At 52.3% G+C, this 23,343-nt stretch overlaps 1 protein-coding gene across 1 annotated transcript in view; it reads right to left on the bottom strand.

Moving 5' to 3' along the window:
- Positions 1 to 1,295: 1,295 nt before the first annotated feature.
- The window catches only part of LOC124242983 (nodal modulator 1), a 49,419-nt gene continuing 27,371 nt past the window's right edge, over positions 1,296 to 23,343 (bottom strand). The window contains exons 17-31 of the mRNA XM_046668487.1: positions 21,264 to 21,327; positions 20,604 to 20,699; positions 18,244 to 18,462; positions 18,061 to 18,143; positions 17,051 to 17,210; positions 16,778 to 16,904; positions 15,211 to 15,324; positions 14,232 to 14,359; positions 13,154 to 13,295; positions 9,779 to 9,862; positions 8,476 to 8,586; positions 6,672 to 6,773; positions 4,844 to 4,963; positions 2,324 to 2,416; positions 1,296 to 1,923 (exon numbers count right to left, since the gene is read on the bottom strand). Coding sequence (XP_046524443.1) covers positions 1,792 to 1,923; positions 2,324 to 2,416; positions 4,844 to 4,963; positions 6,672 to 6,773; positions 8,476 to 8,586; positions 9,779 to 9,862; positions 13,154 to 13,295; positions 14,232 to 14,359; positions 15,211 to 15,324; positions 16,778 to 16,904; positions 17,051 to 17,210; positions 18,061 to 18,143; positions 18,244 to 18,462; positions 20,604 to 20,699; positions 21,264 to 21,327 — 1,775 coding nt within the window. The 3' untranslated portion in view covers positions 1,296 to 1,791. The remainder of the gene's footprint in view (positions 1,924 to 2,323; positions 2,417 to 4,843; positions 4,964 to 6,671; positions 6,774 to 8,475; positions 8,587 to 9,778; positions 9,863 to 13,153; positions 13,296 to 14,231; positions 14,360 to 15,210; positions 15,325 to 16,777; positions 16,905 to 17,050; positions 17,211 to 18,060; positions 18,144 to 18,243; positions 18,463 to 20,603; positions 20,700 to 21,263; positions 21,328 to 23,343) is intronic.

The following is a 23,343-nucleotide window of genomic DNA, read 5'->3' as shown; positions in this document are numbered from 1 at the left end:
GACCTGTAGCCAGCGACGGGGCAAGACTGCCACTTAATGGCAGCATCCAGAACTGGGCGGAACGTGCTGACATTTCGTTGTATCTTTCACAAGTGCTTAACCTTTACCCGTGTCAATAAAAAGCCCCGTCAACATTTAAAAAGGATGTTTCTGGTGTCCACTTGGACTAAGAGTTAGAAAACACTCCAAGAAATGGATTACGTATCTCATCTGTCCAGATCTCCAAGAGTTTACCTCCTTCCAACGGTAAAAAAGCAAACCCATTAAATGGCCAACAGCCCAACAGCCGCCAGTTGGAAACACAGCAGCTCTTGGTGGCCACCAAGCGCCCGGGAATCCTCAAGGTGACCGTCTGCAGGGGCAGTGGCACCCAACAAAACCTTCTGCCTTATTTTTCCTCTCTCCCGGTGTCCTTCCAGACGGGGCTTGAACGTCACGTCCAGGGAGCTTCCCTAAGCCCTCAGGTGGGATCGGACCTCTGCCCTGTGCCCCCAGGGCCACCTGAGCTCCCTCCCCCAGGAGGCCCTCAGCTCACTGCACGGCCCTCGTCCACTCACTGGCTGGCCTTCCACACAGCGATGGCTGTGTGCTCCGCGAAGGCAGGTGCTGTGTGTCCAGAGACTCACGCATGCGTTCCTTCGCTCATTCACTCTTTCCAGAATGCTCACTACACGCCAAGCACTGGGGAGACCACAAGGGAAGCGGACGTGGCCCCCGTCCTCGTCCAACTCCAGTGATGGCGTCGTCTACTCTGCCCACCTTCATATCCCCAGGGCCCGTCAATAAACCTGAGACACGTGGCTGTTCCCTCCCTCAGTGTAACTAAATTAATTACTTCCGCTAAGAACTAAATTAATGTGGTTCAAACGCTGAGAATTCCTGTGGCTCTGCATGCACACCATCCTACACACACATTTTGTTTGGCCAAAGGCATGTGGCTTTTTCAAAGCTTGATTTTGTTGCTAACACTTAAAACTGGGGAGATTTCACACAAAACGGTGTCTTTGTGGCTTCTCTAGAAACACGAATGCACATTCCTGCAAGCACTGGCAAGCCAGAGCTGATAAACTCTGACTCCTTTAGACAGGCTGCATGTTCTTCACTTTGCCACAAGCCCCACCCTGCCCTATTTTACTGCCACTGAGGACAAAAGACACCGCCGTGTATCATCTTGCCTTTGCTGAGGATTTTCTTGCCCCAGCCCTCTACTCAGGACTGACGTGTCCCTCCACGCATCTCAATCTGTGGCCCCAGCTTCATGCCAACGTCACGCAAGAAACACATCTGAGATGGGCTACACACAAATGAACGGGGGATTTTATTGATTTTTACCTCCTAACATACCCGCCCTAGGAGGAGACACAAGGTGTGCAGTTTCCAGCAGGGATCTCAGATGCGGAGGGAAAGGGAGGGAAGGGGTAAAGCCGACAGGCACCTCACTAGCGGACCAAAACCCACAGGGACCGAATTCTTCTTGCAAGTGAACACTGAGATCAAGAACCACATTCTCGCACCACCAGCCCAGCTTAAATACTTCTTTGACAAAAATAATAATAATAAATTATCTTCCACTCAGAAAATAAATTGTGCTCAGCAGAGTGACAGGAGGGTCCATTCATCGCATTGCACCGAGGGGCCGGGCATGGGGTTGGGGGGATAGGCACAGGCAGCCACACCGACAGACGCGCCGGGGCCAACGGCACGTGCTGAGGGTGGTCAGATGCTGAGGGCAGCTGGCGGCCCCTCGGCTGTGGCCGGTCCCGAGGGAGATGTCACCCGCCGCCTTCCTCCTCACGTCCGCCTTGTCTTCTGTTTCTTGGCCTGCCTCTTGGCATCCTCTGGGCCGCTGCTGTCAGACGCTGTCTGGCCAAGACCTCGGACTCCCTGCAGTCGGCTTGTCAGCTGCAGCAGCAAGGGAATGAGCTGGAAAGAGAGGGAGAGAGAGAGTAAGAGGGAGGGAAGCCAGGAGAAGACTTCCGCCCAGGGGGACATCTGAGCCTCACGCAGGGCACACCTCCTTCTTCAGCTCTCCCCCCACTCTGGGCTAGTGAGCGGACGTCAGCTCAAAGTAAGCGAGGCCTTGGTACCAGACAAGTCAGCAGAGACAGCCGGGGCTCTCTGTGAGCCACACGCCCTTCGAAGTCTCCCAGGGTTAAGAATTAGGAGAGCTGTTACAAGAGGTGAATGGCCTTGAAAGGAGGCCTGGGGAGGGACCAGGGCCCTTCCAACCCTAAAACGTCATAACTTCCGTAACACTGGACGTTCTGCCACTGTCGCCCTCCCTGGCACGTCTGCTCTCTGCTGCGGTCCCTGGACGCCCTACCTTATCGTGGTTGTAGCCGGCCAGCAGCACAAGCAGCGTCAGGGGCAGGGCAATGTAGGAACCCTGGGCGACATCCTGCTCCGGGAGTTTCTTCTGCAAACACCGAGAGTACTGTCACTCCCACCATCTCCTGTCCGCGGCCACACAGCCGTCCCCCACCCAGCCCTGCGCATCGGCTGCCCAAGGACGCCCCACAGGATCCACTCTCAGTACCCACAGGAAGGGAGCGAAGCAGCTGGGACCGATTCTCGGATGGAGCCTCTGCTTTGCAGACTCGTGCCTTGCACTCGGAAGCTCAGAAGAACACACATTCCGAGAGCAAGGATTCCTCGCCCCCAGAACTTCCCCGATGGAAACCGAGGAGACAGAGAGCTGTGGGTAGCAGGGAACCCCTGAGGCTGAAGAGTAAAGGGCTCCCCTTTGTTGAGTCCCGGCTGAACACAGGGACTCTGTCCTACACGGAAGTAACAAGAACCCACTGTTCCGGGCTCAGCACACAAAGTGACGAGCAAGCTGGTCCCAGAGATGATGCCCAGTGAGGAAATGAAGCAGCTGTTACTTGGAGCCCAGGGGCGACGTGCGCTCTCTTCCAATGGAACGCCCACCTTTCATCGGGGCCAGTCAGAATAGACACGTCCCAGCCTCCCCTGCAGCCAGGTGCGGCCACGGAACTGAATTCTGGCCAACGGTATATGAACAGAAGTGACAGGCGCAATACCAGGTTGTACCCGAAAAGAGAAATGGGGTGCCCCCGTCCTGGCTGGCCGGGCAGCATGTGGTCAAGTGCGCCATTTTGGAGAAGGGCGACGTGCTAGAGGATGGCAGAGCCACAAGAGAGAGGAGCCTGGGCCGCCGACACCTTGGAGCGTCCATGTGAACCCTGGACTGCTCGCTCCTGGATGTTGACATAAAACAGAAACTTCCACTGGGCTAAAGGCCCTGGAATTCTGGATCTCTGTGGCAGCAAGTGAACCCAAACCCAACTGGCTCACTCCAGCCCCACAAAGGAAGCAAACAGGCTAAATGAGAGCTTTCAGAGGATGCCGAAACAGGGAACCGAGCCAGAGACCTGGGCCTCAAAGCATGGCCCAGGGACCCCCTTTCAAAAGATCTGCAAAGTCCAAACGATTTCACAAGAATGCTACAATATGTGCCTTTTTCGTTCTCACAAGTGTAGAGGGGCTTTTCCAGAGGCTCCGTGACATGATGATGTCGTCACTCTGACAGCGGATGGAATGTGTGGCTTGTGGATTCTTGTGTTTTCAACATTTCTCAGTTTTAATTTCTAACGTAATAAATATTGATAGATATATTCCTATAACTAAAGCTCTTTGAGATTGTCACCAATTTTTAACAGTGTAATGGGGTCCTGAGACCAAAACATCTGGGAACATGTAGGCTGGAGAATGACGGTGGGGCCGCTTTACCTGAGACGGCTGAGGCCAGATGGGACGGTCCTAAAGAAACGGAAGAGGAGGGCAGAACAGATTTCCGTCTGCACTGCCCACTCCTGTATTTTTCAATGTCTTAGATCTGACCCATTTTCCACGGAAGTAAACACCTAATTGAAGTTTAATGTGGCAGGAAGGAGTAGAACACTGATGAGAATAAGTCTTGAGGAGAGCAGGTCCAGGCTCCAGCCCCAGGGCTCACCAGGCCACCTCGGGCAACCGCTTTAAGACGCACTTCATCAACTGGAAAAGGGCGACAGAGGGAACAGCACCTGCTGCAGGGGATGCTGTGACAGTCCAGCGAGAGGAGCGACATCGAGTGCTCAGCAGGACGAGGACAGTGAGTGAATCAAGAACCAATACAGGCTACTGTATTCACTGAATTCAGCAAAGGAATGGGGGCAATGCTTACGAAGGCCCTTGGAAATGGACAACGCGGAGCCGCTCATCGGAAGGCCGGAAGGTAGTGGAAACCACGTGGTTTAGGAAAAACCACCTCACTGTGAGTCCTGGCTCGCCGACAGACCCTAGGGAAGCGACTGACTCTGTCTGAGCTTCTGTAACAGGGAGGGACGGCCCTCCCCCGGAAGCCTTGTTGGGAGGGTAGTGGTGGTACACCCAGCATGCGGGAGGCACTCCCTTCACTGTCACTTGGCCTCCTGCCCTCATGTACGATGCCCCGTGGGCGTCATTTTTCACCTTCTCAGAAGTGACAGACACCCTCCTGACAGCAGCTATGAGCATCTCTCTGTTCCTGCCACCGGCTGCACGGGTGTGCCCCCAGATCCAAAGGAGGCTCCTGGCGGGCCGCCCTTGGGAATGTCACAGGCTGCCGCTGAGCACAAGCCGCTCCTCAGAGAAGCCCAGAAACCAGCAGGAGAGCTGTGTTCAGCCCCAGCTCTGCCAGGCACGAGCTATGACCCTAGGCTCCCAATCTCTCCTCTCTAAGTTAGGGGGAATAATGCCTACCGACTTCCCATACAGGATGGGGGCTGAAAAGCACTAAATCCACGTAAGTGGACGCACAGGAAACAGATAAATCTGGAGCCAGGAAAGCCCCACTCCTTACCGTGGGACTAAAGACCAAGGTGATGTGTTTGTGGTAGCCCAGCGCCGTGAAGGACACCTGCGGCAAGACGTACTCGTACTGCGACCTGGGGAGCGTGGAGTCCAGCAGCACCACGTAATTCTGCGCACGAGGAAGCAGAAGCGACTTTGATAAAGGGCAATTCGGGCAAAGCAAACGAAAACTAACATACGGCTGTGACGTAAAAGGCTGTGTGTTTTAAAGAAATCCCCAAGTTCACACGCCCGCACCACGTCGCTGACTGCAGGGTGGGAACCTCAGGGGCCACTCCAGCAGCGACAGCAGGCGTCTCCAGCGTCTCCAAGACTGTGTCTTCTGAAAGAGCTTTCAGGGCCTGCTGCACTTTTCAATGACACAGTCAACCGTGACAATTACGGCCCTTTGAGGACCCGGCTTTATGAAACACAAGGAGTTATTAGGAGCCAGTTCTGACGAGGGAAGTTCATGATCAAACGCAGAAGACTGTTTTTAGCCAAAATGAGGTTGACTTTTAAGGGACGATATTTAAGTGGCTCATTAGCCGGCAAGTTCTAAGAACACGGAATCTCTGGAATGGTCCGGTGACGGTCGCAGCCCGTGTGCTGAGCCCCGACCGTGGGTCAGGCACTGTGAGCACCCCGTGAGGCAAACGCCCACTCTGCTCTCAACCACCGACAAGATGGGGTCACGACCCCCATTTTACAGACCAGGAGAGCGAGGCCTCAAGAAGGTGAGTGCCCTGCCCAGGGGCACCGAGCCACCGTGAACCCAGGGGGAGTGTGACCCCGAATCCCAGGCCGTGTCTTCCACGGCCCTGTGCGGCCTCAAGTGCCATCTGAAAGGGCGTCTGGAGAAACGGGAGGAAGCCCCGAATGCCATCCCACCCTGCCTCATTACGTTACAGCCACTTCAGGCCGACAGAGGCCACAGTGAGCATCCCCGTGGCAGGGGGTGAGAAGCGGGAGCAGGATGACTCACAGGTCCGCTCCTGACACCGCAGGCTCAGCCCCCAGAAAAGAGCCACGTTCTGTGCAAAGTCCGCTCCCACCTCGCCAACCACAACGGTGTGCTCCGTCCATCAGAAGTGATAGTAAACATCCTATGATGCTAACTGACGTCCAAGAGTGAGGCCTGGGTTAGAGAGATTACGGTGTTTCCCCTATTACAGACTACCGCACACCGCTAAAACCCAGTTACAGAAGATGCAACGATGGGGAAAAGACTTGTGACATATTCTTCATTGAAAAGCACAGATTATAACACAATGTACAAAAAAGCCCCAACTTTGAATTATTAAACTAAATAAATATATATGTATACAGTCATGGTCGCTTAATGACAGGGATGCGTTCTGAGAAACACGTCGTTAGGTGATTGCGTCGTTGTGCGAACACCATAGAGTGGGCTTACACACACCAGACGGTAGAGCCCACTGCTCACCTAGGCTCTGTGGTACTAATCTTATGGGGCCACCGTCGTCTACGCAGCCCGTCATTGACTGAAATGTTGTTATGCAGCACATGACTGCATTTATATTCATACACACACAAGCACACACACTGAAGAAAAGACCAAAAGGATACCTACCAACATGCTAACGGTGGTTATTTCTGGATGACGGGATTCTGCCTGATCTTTTCCCCCCAAATCTCCTGCTATGAATGTGTACGACTTTTGCAAACAAAAACAGCTGATTATGACAAAATAATCAGAGCCCAAGCTCCCTTGATTCGGAGAGCATGGCACTATTCCTGGAAGGTGCTATTGCGGAGAGAACCGTGTCCCCTTGAACTAAAAAGTGGAGGGAGAAGGATGGAGCGGCGGGCCTCACCTGGCCATCCCTGAGCAGGGGCGGGAAGTGGAAGAAGACGGACTGGCCGAGAGACACCGTCTGAATTGGATTGTCGAGGTTTTCGCTTTTGTAAAGCTTTACCTGGAAGCAGAAACAAAGCGGGACGTGCTTTTGAAACGGAAACACAATAAAATGTCACTGCAGACGTCCTTGGGACAGCCTGTTTCTGGGGGGAAAGGATCTTTGGAGACACAGGTATTTGAGACAGAAAGTGTCCTCCCCGACAGCACACACGCACGGCATTCCTGAGCCATCTGAGACTCCAGTCACACGACACGCACAGAACGTGAGATTTTAAAACAGCTTCTGATGACCTACGTTGACACTGGAAATAGCAGTAATAGGTACTCTACGTACATCGCCACCAACCCTGGCTACTGAACGGCCAGCAGCATCATCCCCGTGGAGACTCAGAGAGCCTGTGCCACCTAAGGCCACAGATCACACGTGGTGGCGCCCCGGACTCCACCCACAGCCCCGAGGGCCTCGCCCACCTGGCACTGCCTCCCTTGACTCCACAAGTGTGTGTTACACTCGAAATGCCCTCCCATTTTGCACCCGGATCTCCGGGATGCTTCCAGAAGCAGTTTAGTGCTTTATTTCCGGCCTTTCTTTCTCTCAGCCCAGCTCTACAGTGGGGGTCTCTCTACCCTGTGCAACGGGGCACGAGGAGAGGAAGGTACGGTCCTGGCCAGTGCTAAGGGCTGCAGGGGCTCCACTGTGCACCCGTCACAGAAGCCACCCCTCCCCAGGGCCCACATGGCACTTTTCTATAACACACATGTCAAGAGGAGTTGTCCTGAAACAAAAGTCACAGACTGGAGGCCTATGGGTCACATGCAAGACGGCAAACGTGTTCTTTTGTCTTATTGTGAGTTCTGAGTAGATCTGAATTCATTGCCTATATTTAAAAATCAGGTGATTTCAAATAACTCTAACTTCCAGCTTCTCTGGAAAATTGGGAAGTGACGCCAACCTTGGGCCTGAATTCCACGCACTGGGAGCCAGGAAGTGGCGCCATCCCCTCCCGTCTGCCCTGGATGGGGCATGGGTTCCCCAGGTTGCTCCCCACTCGGCCCTCCTGAGTCTCTGCCCCACAGGCTCCAGGCCTGCAACCCTTCGATGGAAGGGCAGCTGAGCTGAGCTAAACGCGAGCCACGTCCTCACCCGAGGCAGACACTTCACTGTACGGAAAATCACAAGTGCCCCCGAAAAAGACAAGCCCGTGGCAACTCATTAACATCCTTCAGGGGTCACAGAGCACTGTGTAAGCGCGTCTTCATTAACTGCAGACGTGGAGATTCTGGTAGAGCTCGGAGAGACCTCAAGAGGCCACCGCGTCCAACCCCCTGGCTTTACAGTGGACATCGAGGCCACGGGAAGGCAGTGACTCCCAGGGCGGCAAGGCGAGTAAGCCCCGGGGACAGGAGCCAGCCCAGAACGTGTGGCTTCTAGGCCCTGCCACCACCTCCACCCTGGACAGAATCTTAAAAGTCATGAGACACTGTGCCTTGAAACAGTCCTCCCGCTTCAGACCCCAGATCGTACGGACCACCCATTAGGCTTCTATCACAACGCTCCCAAAGATACACACTGCTGGCCAAACAGTCATCTGAGCCTGGGGCACGTTTTCCCCCAGTGATCAGCAATAACTCCCCACCACACGCTGGGCTGGATGCTGCTCACAGCTCCACCTCCGCCCTCAGCATCTCCACCTTCAGCCAGAGAAAGCAAGCGCCACAGGCCCAGATACGCCGAAAAGAAAGCGCTGCTGTGACCTTACCCACAACGTAGGGAGATACTCGGAGGAAGTGATCACATTGCCACTTAGATCAAACTGATTGATCTGCCGGAAGACTATGATGTTCACGTCATCGATGTCGTTATTCCCGACCTGGAAAGAGACAAGGAGTGCCGGCATTGAGAAAACTGGCAGAGGAGCTCGATGTCAGCTGTCTGACTGCTAGGGGCTCTTCCACAGCAAATGTCACTTCTTATAATAAGGCAGCAAAGTCTGCCATTAAAGTAGCCTTAGTCCAAGGTCACAAACGGGCAGTAGACGGGCCACGCCTGGCCCACAAACACGGTTGGCTTGACAAGCACAGTATTTTTTCTAAGTCTTAATTACTTGCCAACATTTGTTAAAATTTCATATACAAAACAGGCAGATTTTCCAGTCTCTGTTGAAAAAGGAGAAAGGCGTTCTGGCCTGGCAGCAATCAGCAGGAGCTGCCACCGCTGCCCCTCTGTGGGGGGGGGGGGGGGGGGGGGGGCACGTGCCCTCCTGTCTGTCACTCTTTCACATCTGCCAGGCCTTGGTCACATGACTGCCTGTGATCCTGGCCTATGGCACTAGGGCAGGGAAGCATAAACTGTAAGACGCGGCCATTGCAGCCCTTTAAATGCCAGGTGCCATGAGGACATCAAGATCTCCTTCTTAGGCCAAATAGTCCGAAATGGCCCAGCCCTCCTAATCCTCACCATCTCCGGGCCTAATGCCACCAAATAAAGCCACCAGGAGCAGTCCCTCTGGTGCCACCCAAGCCCTCTGGTCTAGCGAATGAGGGTTATTCCGTGGCAGAAAAGCTTCACTTCCAGTGGTCCCCAGGCCACTTGCTGTGACCTGGAGTCCTGCCTCGTTAGGGGTCAATGAGCTACGTCATGACCTTGATTATCAAAAGCCTCTGCCCACCAGATGGAGAGAGCAAGGCCATCTGAACACGAGAACGGGGTGACCCTGCCACCCACTGAGCCAATGTTCCCTTCATCACCCTCCCTAGATCTGAAACGCTCCTGACACCTTGAGATCCTCAACTTGCAGCATAACGATCAGAGCTTGCAGGGGAGGTGGGGAACAAGAGCTCAGACTTCTCTGGATGCATGACAGCGACGCTGTTCATTAAATCCCACAGAAGATGCTGCTTGTGAAGATGACACTATTCTAAGAGGGCCCTTAATTAGGATTTAAAGCTCCCCCCCTCCTTCCCCCTGAAACAGATGAAAGGCAGAGAGTCAGAGGAGCGCTGAGGACCTCTGATCAGGGAAGCAGTCACCCCGCGATTGCTCTGAAGAATGTTCCGGCTTACCGCAATCACACGGTGGTGGGGGAGGGCCCGCTCAATGTGGTCGTTGCCTTCCGCCTTGAGCTGCACGTGGTACACACATCCCGGCTGCGAACAAACTCAGAGTCACTTCTGCAGAAAGGGGCCCGTCACACGCAACCTGATCCGAGCCTGCTGTCACCGCAGGCTCTCACCAGGACCACGGGGCACTCCTGTCCCAATGCAGCTCCCAGTGTGCGGCCTGTTAACCTTCTGGAGAGTTCCTCTGACAGCACCCCAATGAAGGAACATTTACCCCAAGTTCTGTCCTTCCTTCAATCCCCATGCAGTGTCTTCTACCCAAGGAAAATCAAATTTCGTCTCCTATTTCAAAACTGCAAACATAAGGTGCTTCTCCTGATAAAGCTATTCTTTCCCTGCCGTCCACCCCTCCCTTCTATCTCTATATAGGCATCGAATAATATCTGGAATGACACTCCCAAATGCTTACAGTGGATATTATTTCTGGGAAGTGGGATCTGAGACTTCTCTTTTTTTTTTTTTTTTTTTTTGCTGAGGAAGATTCACCTTGAGCTAACATCTGTTGCCAATCTTCCTCCACTTTATATGTGGGTCGCCGCCACAGCATGGCTGATGAGTGGTGTAGGTCCATGCCTGGGATCCGAACTTGCAAACCCATGCCACCGAAGCAGAGTACACAAACTTAACCACAACATCACAGGGCCAGCCCTGAGTTTTCCTTTTTTCAAAAAATTTCCTTCTTTATACTTTTTATTCTATTGCTCAAACTTATAGGTATCTATCACATTTACCAAATAAGTCCCTGTTCTAAATAACTTTTAAAGCAACCAATTTCTGATCACCAACAGCACAGCTGATCCCATGGAGCACTGGGCCGACTTCAAGGTGGCCCCTGCGTCTAAGAGGGGCGGCCCTAACACGCAATCCTTTATTCCTACACCAGCACGGGTCGTGTGGTTCCAGTCTCCTAGAAAAACACGCACTCCGACCCTCTCCAGATACGGGCAGGGGCATTTGCTGCACACTAACCAGGGGCGCTTCCAGGCACAGCTCCAGGGGTTGGTGCCCTTTCAAAATTTTGTCCTTTTCAGTATGTTGCTTGAACTATCTTTCTAACGAGCACATGGTACCTTTCCAAAGACAATAAAGCTATTACTAAAAAAACGAGAACAATCAAATTTATGATCACCAACAGACATATTAATTCACTTTATGGCCCAGTGAGGACTGGCAGCATTGGTTTTGGTTCAAAATAACTATTTGCCCCTCGGAGAGGAAGGGACGCACAGAGCTATTCGGGAAGAAAGGGAGAGACGCACTGCTGAGGCTGGGAGGAGAGGGCCCTGCCCACTGGCCCGGGGCCTGGGGTGGGAGGAGCCTGCAGGCAGCCGCTCCGATCCGAACTGGCCGGACTCCTCACTCTGGGCCGACTCACTCAGGGACTCGCCTTCACCCTTTGGCAGCAACATCTAGTGGGGTAGCTTCTCACCCCAGATGCCTTGGCAAGGACATTGCCCGGAAAAACCACACAACAAATGAATTCTAAGGGGGTCGAAATCCTTGGGAAATCTTCAACAAAGGATCTCCAGCCTGCCATCTTCTGGGAGACTGGCAAACTCAAATCCCAAACCCTCAATAAGAAGCGTCTGAAGACAATTCCTCCAGAATCTGCGGCCCGGCACGCGGAAGGTGTGGGCTGCCACAGGGGGTGACTCTCAAATCCTGAAAGGGCCAATGCATCAATGCCTAACAGGAGGAGGAGGAGGGCGTCGGGGAGCATCAGTTACGACGGAAACCTACTGCGGGGGAGAAGGAAACTATTTGGTTTGCAGGACTGGAACCCAGACAGATCACAGCAGAAGAGTGTTCGTGCGGGCAAGAAAGGATGAAACTGCAAAGGCTGCCCTTGCAACCATGCCTGAGACTGAGAACCGGGTTCTAATGACCGGTCCCCTCTCCCTGGCCCCGGCTGCATCTGGAGTGAGGAGGCAGAACATGCCTGTTCTCTGTGGAAGCACTGACTCGAGGAAAGTGGCCTGGAGGACAGCAGAGAGCAGTGTCCTGTGCCCCGGGAACAGATTCCCGTGGCAGTGCACTTCACAGGGGCGGGGTCCCCCCAGGGCAGAGGGTCGCTAGACAGGAGCATCACAGTAAGGCTTGTCCAGATTCCTGTGGATGACAAGATGAGCGTCATCTTGAGGAATCTCATGAGAACATGCCAGAGAGAGGGGCGGCGGGCAGGGCAGGGTGTGGGACCCACCCAGCCAGCGTGCCTCCAGCCAGACCATCAGCAGGGACATATTCCAGCCCTCGGCACGGCCAGGAAGACACCCCAAGACCACCCTCCTCCTTGAGCTTGAACATCCCATGCTCACCAAGCAACCTTCCACCCTGACTTCCAGGAACCCCGACATCTGAGCCTGGATGCCCTGGACCCCGGGTTCGAGTAGTCTCGTCTTCAGGAAAGAATGGCATGCCCCCAACGTATCTGAATAAACTGGCAAACCGATGTGCATCTCAGTTCCTGTGATTTGGACAAACATCCGTCTGTTGCCAAGATATGTCTGACTCTCTCTGGGGTCCACTAAGAATATCCAGGTTGGGAGTCTGAAAGGCTGGCGACTAAACTCGGGTCCACGATGCCCAATCCAGCGGGTGCTGTCAACCCATACTCCCTCAGTGACACTGCCAGCTGATGCTACTCCTAGTTAGTGTCTGTTGAATGAGCGAATGAATGAATGCACAAAAATTGAGGGAAAAAGCACCATAAATCCTAAACCAAATGTTGCGATTCAGCAGCCAAAAGGACAACTAACTTGTCTGTTTGGTCCACATGAAGAAGTTGTGGGTTTGTTTTTTAATTAATTGTTAACACCTAAAAATCAGGAGTTTTCACATGGAAATCTGAATTGCTGACCTCTTTTAAAAATCCAAGCGTTCTGGCATCCCTGAGTCTGTCTTCCCACGTGGCTATAAGGAGCTGGAGCTGAGTGGTAGCTGCCCCCTTTCCATGGGCCAGGTCCTCTCCAGCTTGCCACAGTCCTCACCACTCCCTAGTGTGCACCCAGCCTCCTTCAGCCTTTCACCTTCCTCTTCTGGCCCCACAGGCATTTGGTCTGAGAGCCCTGGCCTAGGCCATAACCACCCAGTGCTGGCAGAAGATGCAGCAAACCCCCGGTTTTCCCACTCTATTTCCCACGAAACCCCCATCTCAATCTGTCTGCTAGATAAAAGATAAGCTGTGTCAGTTGAGACAGGGATTAGGAAAATTCCAGAGCCCCTCACCCTCCAGCCCACTCCTAGCAGCCTTGGGGGCACCACAAGCCACCTCTGAACAGTACAGAAAAACCCCCGAGTCAAACACGTCCGAAGTCTCACCAGCAATCCTCGTAATCTGAACTTGCCCTCCTCGTCCGTCACGGTGTCTTCCCCATAAATGCTGCAGTCACTCTGTCCCACTGCCTCCACGGCAACCCCCTGCTCTGGTTCTCCGTTCAAGGAAGAGACTGTACCGTAGCAACTGGAGGGACGAGGAGACACGGAACACAATATTCTCCTGGGTTTCTGACACACGCGACAGATTTCAGGTAAAGCGTCTGCATTTACTAACAACTTATGGCACAAAATAGCTCAGCGGTGAACTGCGCCCCAGTGACCCAGGCGATTCTGTTCTGGCCACGTCACTCGCAGATGCAGCCTTCCTGCCAGAAGGCTCAGGCCAGACAGAAGCCTGTCACCCACTCCCTTCTCCTGAAGGACGCTCCAGAAAAGTGTAACAAAAAAAGGCTGAGCTTTATTTTATTCCATTTTATTTGATTTCCCTTAAGCTTGATTTTAAATAATCAAGCATGCAATAAAATGTAAGCAGGTCACTTTCTTTTTCATTCCACATATTCACAGTTGAAAATGGTCCATTTTTCTAAACCTACTCCTTCTATTACTCAGTCTTCATCTCCAGTGCTTTTGTGTATGCGTGTGTCTATGCGTATAAATATGTACATATAGCTCTATAATAATAATACAGCTAATTGAGTATATTGTATATACTTGCATAAACCATCCCTGGAACCATCCAGAAACACCAGAAAACCAGGGTGGCTGGGACACAAGGACAGAAGGGAAACCGTACATTCCGTATTCCTCTCAACATTTCGGAGTTTCACGCAAGTGAATGCATTTCCTCCTTTTAAAAATTTAATTCAATTTCAAACTTTTTTAAAAGTAAAATTTTTAAGCAACTAGAGAGAATCTCTCCGGCCAATTTCAAACCAAGGACCTCATGACTGAATCACTGCTCTGAGATATTAGAGGAAAAGGGCGGCACTCGAAAATCTTCGGACTTCCTGTCTTACGTCTGTGCCTCCCAGATGAAACCCACAGGAAGGCGGAGTTTCGCTAACGGAAGTGAGAGGGTGACCCCAGCGCACGCCCAGAAGAGAGAGGCCGGGCTGCTCACCTGTAGGCCGTGCGGTACCCGGTGATGGCGATCCTCAGGTTCTGCCCCTCCTCCACCTCGATCATCTGCGAGGACGGCTCGAACCGGAACTCCTTCATCATGGGTTTGAAGTAATACTGGCCGGGACTCTGCCGAGACAACCACACGCTGTCACATCTAGGTGGGACTTGGGGGGGTGACAGAGTCCTGATGGGCCAGAATTACGCGACAGGAGCTGCGGGGCCCCCTAGACAGACAGGGACGGTCGCCCTAACTCTACAATAAGCAAAGTAACAGCAATGACCATTCTAATGGCAGCTTCACTATCGTGCACCTACGACAACTCTGTGAGGTAGGAACCGTGTTTGAATTTTACGAAGGAAGGGAAACTGAGGCTCAGCGAGGTGAAGTCACTTGCCTGAGATGACACAGCAAGTCAGCAGCAGAGGGAAGATTCGAAGCTGAGTGTGCGTCACTGCATGGCGTGTGACCTTTCAGATACTCCTGCCTGTTTGCAACGTCCCTCTTACAGTCACTTTATTCCCAGGATGGACAAGGTGGCCAATTAATGTGCACTTCCTGAGCCCCCACCATGCATCTCAAATGAAAAGTTGGTCTGTCCTCCCACCAAGTGGAGCATGCTTTGCAGAAGAAACACAAGCTAACCGCCGAACAAGACTCGGCCTAATTAACACCGTGCTCCTGCGGTCAAACGACGGGACAGCTAAGACGGGAGCTGCTGCACCCAGGGCCATTAATTCCATTGTCTTAGTGACGTGAGGGCGCCCAGGAACAAGAAGTGCATGCGGAAGGGAACATGATTCAGCAGCATTAAGTTCTAGGAAGAGCAATACTCTAATTATATTGGGTCCCCAAGAAACTTGAAATGCTCCACGCCAGTGTTCTGTTCCCATGTCATCAAGCAATACATGAGTCACGTACGCCCGACCCCTGCTCTCTCACGGGGACACAGGCAGCAGGAAATGACGGGACACCTTACCAGGTTCGAGAACGTCAGGATGCCATTGTCCTGAGTCAAGAGATTGGAACGAAACACGCCACCGCTGAGGGATAAGAGGACCCCAGGGAGGGGCTGGTCATCTTCAGCTTTTATCTGGGGACGAGAGAGGGACCCCAAGCCAGGTTACTGCATATGAACCAGGAAGACAGTATTTCACAAGTCAAAGGGTCATTCTTAGGGGTGACTGCTATTAGTGGGAGAATAAAGGTCTATTCTTCACCCCCAGGAGAAACTAATGTTAACAGTTTGGTGTACACACCTTCCAGAACTGTTTCTACACCCTCACAAGGCTTATAAACATCACGGCTGCTATTGAGAGACTGGTGAGTTTGCTTGGGGGTGAGTGGAGGATGTGAAACCAAAACGGCAGGCTCCCCATACAGCCCTGCACCTTGCTCTCGTCCTCAACCACTCATCCCGGCTTCCCTCTTCTCAGTCCACAGGACTCGGCCCACAGCTGCTTTACAGCCGCATAGCATTCTACAGCAGCGGCCAGCAGCCAACAGCACGCGGGCTGGCCACCTATTTTTGTGATGGAGGAGGAGACACCATCTACGTGTCCCTGAACACGTATTTTGTGCATTTATGTTTTTCTTGGTTTCTGAACAATCTACTTGTAGGAGTAGAACTGTTGGATAGGTGCACTTTAACTTCAGAAAGCCGCCCCCAAATTGCTCTCGAAAGGGGCTGTAACCATTGACAGCTCCGTAAATCACCTATGCATGAGAAAACACACTCTCCAAAAACTGGATATTGCAAATCTAACCCAAAACCTGCTGTTTCAATGGTAACTTCCTCTGCCTTTCTGCAGTCCCTGCCAAGGTGGGGCATGTCTTCCATGTCACTTGAGTCACTTTCGTGAATTACCTTTTCTTACCCTCTCTCCAGCTTTTCTCTATTGGGTTGTCTTTTTCTTATCAATTTTAGGAGTTCCTCCTCATAAACTGGGGATATTACTTATGTATGAATATTTCTTCCCAGTTTGAATATCTTGCTTGATTTAAAATGTATTCTACAATATAGAATTTAAAGTTTCTATGTGATGTCATCTGCCTTGGTTTTCCTTTGGCCTCTATGTTGAAAACATTCCTACTCGAGGATCTCTAGACTCGCTCTGCACGTCACACAGCATACTTCTTCCCAAAAAGGACTGAGGGAAGAGAGAGACACCAAACACCACAGGAACGTGCTGTGTCCTTCGACTCAGAACAGAGTTAAGGAGGAAAGCTTAAAACACTTCCCAAAAGGTATGCAAACAAGCTCAAGTTAACAGATCTCCAAATCACGCCGAGTGAAAGAAGCCAGACAAAAAAAAGAGCAGTCCTGTATGACTCCATTTATATAAAACTCTAGAAAATGCAAACTAATCTATACTGAGAGAAGCACATCAGACTCGGGGGCAGGGAGAGAGGAATTCCGGGGGTGATGGATGTGTCGCTATGCTGATTGTGGTGGTGTTGTCACCAGTGTGCTCCTGTCAAATCACACACGTTACGTGCAGCTCCTTGCATGTCAGTTGCATCTCGATAAACATACACAGCGTTACCTCAAAGCTCACGCCCGCCAAGGCGTAAGCCTTAAAGTCTCCTACGGTTCCTTCCACTGCGGTCAAGACGTAGCCCTCCTTCTGCGAGGACACAGTGTACTCCAGGTCACTGTGCAGGGGCCCCACACTGAAGAAGAGACAGCCACTGCTGAGGACGGCTTTGTTGCCGATCCTGGAGGAGGCACCCCCACCCCAAGGAAATCCAGGCCCCCCATTTTCTGTACTAGGCCCCCGAGTTGGGCCCAAGCAAATGCTTCTTAACCACAGGCCTACCTGTAGGCTCCTTTGTCATCAGTAAATACTGTGATCAGGGGTGAACTCGCCCCCTTCTCACTGATGACGATCTCAACTCCTTCCAGCTCGGGGTGGATCTGGCCTTCTAGAAACAAGCCTGCTTTCCCGTGGATCTCGATCAGCTTCCCTGGGCAGCTTTCTAAAAAGGCGAGAGATAAACACAAGCACAGGGCTGGGCGGCAGAGCGAGGGGAGCCTTCTGGTCGGGGGCTTCCCGTTAAAGAAAGGGGCTACAGCTGGGATCTCCGGAGCAAACCTCCAGATGAGGCCGTTGAATGTGCCAGAAACCTCGATAACTGGAAGCGGCCCAGGCCTCTCTCCACCCCTGAAAGGCCTTGATCAGCTGCCAAGAACGTCAGCAGGTCAGCCTCCCAAGGCTGGGTTTCCACACTCCTCTCCCTCGGTTTGCACAAGGCCACAGAGGAGGAGAGAAGCCTTCACGACAGCCGAGAGGCTGTGCTGCTCAACTCGGAGGACCCGCTGCAGAAGGCCACCCCAGACAGGCTGCCCACTCTGCCACACACACTACCTCCACACGCCAACCTGCCACAACGCCAGAAAAAACTCCCGGCAGCCTAAAGGCAAACATTCCAGCAGGAGTCACTTGAATTATCCAGTCCCCAGAACACCCTCCCGTCACCCCTTCCAAAAATTATAAACATCACAGACAGATCAGACACACGAAGACATTTCATTTTGGCAACTGATGGTTTTGCTGTTTGCCTGCCATCTGGTGTCCACCCCGTGATGTCAAGGAAAACCAAGTCCCTTTCTAAAAAGAGGGTCCCAATTTCAAGAGCGAAAGTTACTTTCACTGATTTAGACCATTCATTCCTTCCTTCACCAAATAGTAACACCTACACGCCAAAGAGGATCTCAGGTACCTCACACAGACGGTTTCACTCTGATAACAACACAGAACAAATGTTTAAACGCAGGTAAAGGAACAGCTGCGAAGCGGTGTCCCTGGGCCGCGGAGGGGAGACCCACCTCCGCTGACGGTGGCCTCCATGGAGGGAGGGTAAAAGAGCAGCTCCTTGGACGAGGGTGTGACCGTGATCTTCTCTCCAGACCTAAAACAGGAAGGACACTCAAGTTCGGCGGGCTCTGTCTCTCCGGGAGGAAGAACCTCGGAACAGAGGACACGGCGGAGCGGAGCCCAGAAGAGCGTACCGTGCCCAGTAGGAGAAGTCGTAGGAGAAGGGCCCCTGTAACTCGTCCACCATCTCTTGGATGGGGGGTTTCATCCCCTCCGCCCCCGCTTCCTCTTTGCCGCTCTTCTCCCTCTCCTGCCGGCGGCTCTCGATCTCGGCCAGCTGCTGCTCCCTCCGCAGCTCCTGCACGGACTTCAGAGGGCCGAGGACCAGGGCGGGCTCACTGTCGATGGAAGACCTGAAGGAAGGGAGAGAGCAAGCCGTGTGGCTCTCTGGGTAAGGACAGTCTCGAGCAAGAGACGGTATGTGCAAAGTCCCAGGGGCCGCGGAGGGAGTGTCCTCGGCATGCTCAAGGGACATCAAGGAGATCAAGGCAGCCTGGGCAGAGGGACCCCGGGAAGAGTCAGAACAGTCGGGGGGGGTCTCAGGAGAGCAGGTGTCAGACCAGGGCTTCACAGACCTTGCATTTCATGCTGAGAGGGATGGAACGATATCATCCTACTCTAAAAGGATCCCTGGCTTCTGCGAGAAAACACAGAGTCAGCAGGCAACAGCCAAAAGAGGAAAGCCAGACAAGAAGCTGGAGCAACAATGCAGGCAAGAGACAGTGGTGGGTCAGGCCCAAGTAGGGGGCGAAGAGTTAAGAAGGCACTCGACGACGGATATATTTCAATTGTAAAGCCAAGGATTTGTGGATGGATGGGTTGGGTATGGGAAGTGAGAGAAAGAAGAGTCAAGGACCAACTAGAATGACGGAGCTGCCACCTCTGAAACAGGGCAGACTACAGAGGGGTCTGTGGAGGGCGATCACTGGAGTCTGGTTTTCGATGTGGTAAGTAAGAGACCCCCATCAGGGATCTGAGCAGCCATGTGCAGCTGGAAGATGCTTTTCATACAATCCCCAGCACAAGCAAACAAAGCAAAAAGCCACAAAAATGAGTCTAACAAAGACTGACAAGAAGGTAATATGGAGTCACTACTGCCGAGAATATGAGTTCCTAGTCATACCAGTAAATCATACTTTCCGAGCAGGAAAACAGCAGAAGGCATTGCTTCAGCGCTGATCACAGAGCCGGGCCAACAGGAGACACTCAACAGATCCTCCCCCTGGAAACCTGGCTCCCCGGTGAGCGGGGCACCCTGCCCCCAATCCAGGCTCCCCGGCCAGAAACCAAGGGCTCTGCCTGACAGCTCTCCTCCTCCCTGACCCCATGGGGTCGGTCTGTTGACAAGTCCCATGCACTCAGGCTCCTCGACAACTCTCCGATGCACCCACTTCCGTCCACCCCACTTCCCCACTGCCGCCAGTCCGGCTGCCCCTCCATCTCTCTCTCTCGCCCTCCCGCACAAGGCACTGCCGCTGCCTCATCGACTTCCACTCTCGGGCTCATCTATCTGTTCTGCACTCACAGCCAAGCGGACCTTCCGGAAACAAAAAAAGTCATGCTTCTACTTAAAATATGTCACAGTGTCCAGGGGACAAAGCTAAGACCCTTAACACGGACTGGCCCCCGTCAGCCTAGCCCCCAAACCCCACAAGATCAAATGCAAAGCACTCGCCACAGATCTAATTTTATAGCTCCAAGTGTGACCCTTGGACTACCGTCTGCCTCCCCCGGGAGACTGTGAGCTCCACGAGGGCAGGGGCCATGGCCTGCGCCCAGGGCCTGAGCACTGAAGATTCTCGATAAGTGTTTTCTGCACAGATGGATGGGTGAACAGGCGGTAGACAGAAACATGGAGACAGAGCTGGAATGGCAACTGCAGCTAAGGTAAGGAGGGAGGAAGATACGCAGACTTCCATCCCATTTGACCAAGACGGTCATGATGCCCAAATGCTCTCGTTTCTCAAGAAAGCTAGTGTGTCAAATGATTCTCATAATGCTACAAAATTCCTCTCAAAGGGGACAGTCACAGGAACTTGACCCACAGGGAAGGACTGCCTGTCACGTGCCCTCTCTCATGACCCTTCTTATATGGGGTACCATCTCTATTTCTCAAGCCTTTGAGAAAAGGTCTAAAGAAAAATAGACAATTTTTTTTTTAATTTCCTAAAACACTTGAAATATAATGCACGAGAGGTTTTCTTTTTTCCTCTCAGCAAAAACAGGAAGTGTAAAGAGTTCAAACAGAAATTTAAGACATGGAAATGAGCTATCGGAAAGCTCTTCCTCACCCACAGTTCATTCTTCTACCATCAAAGGAAAGGACCAGGGCTGTCGTGAATTTACGGCTATGTCATCTAAACATGAGAGGGAAAGCCACCCGTATACACACTCAGGAGAGAAATCAAAAATAATTTTCAGAGCGTCTAATACCGAAGTCCCCAGGCCCCGTGCACACCTCCCACTCTCGGCCACCATGCCGCACGGGCCTTACTTGATGGTCACGGTGACATCCATCATTTTGTCAGTGGTGATAGTTCCGAGGACATGGTGGCGAATGGCTGTCAACGTCAAGATACTGGGTGAAGACCTATAAATGAAAGAGTGGAAAGAAAACACCAGCAGCATCACCTGGTCGCTCTGAAAGGATCACACACGACCCCCTTTACGGGTGACCCCTTGACCCTGAAACACACTACATGAAATTGCTGAGTTTGGGACAAAATAACTCCAGAAATACGTACAAGTGTTTTCAAGAGTAAACTAATTCTCTACTCCAAACTCAACACCTCCACTTCCCAGGGAGACCCGCAGGCATCTGTAAAAACCTAAAAACGGGAGCCTGGAGCTTGAGAAATTCCCCACACAGAGGGCAGGAAGACTTAGCGATTATATTTAAGCCACTTCAAAACCGCAGCCTTCTCCCCTGGGTTTGCAGAGTTCTTGGGAGAGACATTCTACCTCCAGTCCTTCAGGAATTTATCCCAGTGTCTTAAAATCCTCATCTAGAAATTCTCTTTAATGTCTAACCTTACCTCTTCCAGAAAAAATACAAAAAACTCCCTTTGTTCTCAGAAATAACTGCAGCAGCAAGGGGCACTCACTCTCCCCCACAGAAGGCACACCCACGCCACGGGGCGCACACCCGGCTTACGTGTCGTAGGTATAGAACGCTTGCTCAAACCGGTGGCAGGAGCGAGGGGTCACCTTGTACACGCCTGCAGCCAGGAAATCAAGAGCAATTTTCAGAGAAGGGCATCCGCTACATTAAGCAATTCCAATGTTTGGAATCCAAAGGTGGCAACTCTCACTCGAAAACTCACAACACAGAGCAGGTGTGCAATCATGGGATCGGAAACGCCTTTCCCGCTGCCCACAGGGGATTCCTACCAAGGACCCAGTCCCTTTACCAGCCCGCTCTCAAATTCAGGATTTTCATTTGCCATAATTTAACAACTCACGGTCACTTCATCTGCATGGGCCAAGCTGACAGGTACGTGCACAGGAAAGAACCGGAAACACACCTCTACTGCAAATCACACTGAGACTTTTCTACTTAACAGATTCTCTTAAAGACCCAGAAGACACCCACGGCCTGAACTCCTTCCTATAAATATTCCTAAAAAGGGACGGGGCGGGGGAAGGCCCAGAAGATGACGAAACAGTCACAGGAAACCCTCTCACGCCATGAGCCTATGTGGGGTGACACTCAGACTCGGAGCCTTGTCGTCATTTGCCAGAAAAAGACAGTGAACTTCACGAAGGAGCAAAGCCTAACAACGGAGTCCCCCAGTGATCATCACCCAACATTCCGGCCACACTTCCCACGAAAACCTGAACCTGGCTCAAATCACCTCTGCTGTCCCCATCACACCGAGCGAGCGCCAGCACAGCTGCTACTGGAGAAAACGCCTCGGTGTCTCCATCCACTCTGTGCATCCTTTTGATCATTCGACGCAGAGTGACAGAGCACAGCACCTCCCACAGGCCAGGCGCTGTGCTGGGTCCCAGGACTCAGTGAGGAGCAAAGCACATACGATTCCTGCCTCCTGGGGCTTCCCGTCCACAGCAGCCCAGCTACGACAAGTGCAGTCAGGGTGAGACCTGAGCGTGCTGAGCGGGAATACGACAGGGAGACAGACCCACAGACACTGGAGGGCCCCCTCCCCTGGGGAAGCAACATTGGAACCAAGAAGCGACATGCAGGAAGGCACAGCTCAGGGAGAGCACTTAACCACAGACTTGCTCGTTGCTTCCCCGCCAGCTGTCCGTCTGTCCTTCCTTGATACTGGACCCAGGTTATGTTCAGGGCGCTCATGTGCCCAGCCTCCCTTGCCGCTAGAAGTGACCATGTGACACGGTTCTGGCCAACAGACATAAGGAGGTTTCCTGGAGGGAGGCGGGCATGGAAAACGTCTGCCAGTCTCTCTCCTTGTCTTCCTGCCTTAAACACAACAGTTTTCTAAGGCAACAGCAGCCATCTGGGAAACACAAGGTGAAAACACAGGAGACTGCTAAAGGAATCACAAAGACCCGACCCCTATTCACATCTACTGGCTGCTGAACTCAGTTAGCCACATGCTGCCAGACGTCATTGCTGAGCCAAATTCACCCCCCAGCTGATGGCACTGCTGGACGGATTTTGTTACTTGCAGTCGAAGGCACGGTAACTAAACACAGAAGGACAGAGCGACTGGAGTGGAGAGAGTGGCAGACAGGGCTAGACCATCCAGCAGCTCAAGGTCAGGTTAAGAAGTCTGTGTTTTATCTTGAGAACCAAGTCATTAGGAAAACGACAAATAAAACCACCACAGATACCACCTGACACCCACCAGGATGGCTAAAATCAAAAAGACAGGCAGTAACAAATGCTGGTGAAGACGTGGAAAAGCAGGAGCGCTCGCACTGCTGGTGGGAATATCAAACGGTGCACACAGCCTCGGCGGAAAACCATTTGGCGGTTACTTAAAAAATTAAACATAAATTTACCATACGATCCAGCAATTCCACTCCTAGGTATCTACCCGAGAAAAACGACAACAGATGTCGACACAAAGACTTGTACTCGAATGTTCACAGCAGCGTTATTCCTAACAGACAAAAACCGGAAATAACCACCAACTCAAACAGCCACCCACCGGCGAGTGGAGACAGAGCGTGACCCATCCATGCACTGGAATACCGTCACAGGAAAGAGGAACACACCACTCATTCCTGCTACAACACGACTTCAA

The sequence above is a fragment of the Equus quagga genome, chromosome 7 (assembly GCF_021613505.1).
Source record: "Equus quagga isolate Etosha38 chromosome 7, UCLA_HA_Equagga_1.0, whole genome shotgun sequence".
Classification (NCBI taxonomy): Eukaryota; Metazoa; Chordata; class Mammalia; order Perissodactyla; family Equidae; genus Equus; species Equus quagga.
The sequence above is the reverse complement of the archived record's forward strand: the minus strand, read 5'-3'. Positions and strand labels throughout refer to the sequence as shown.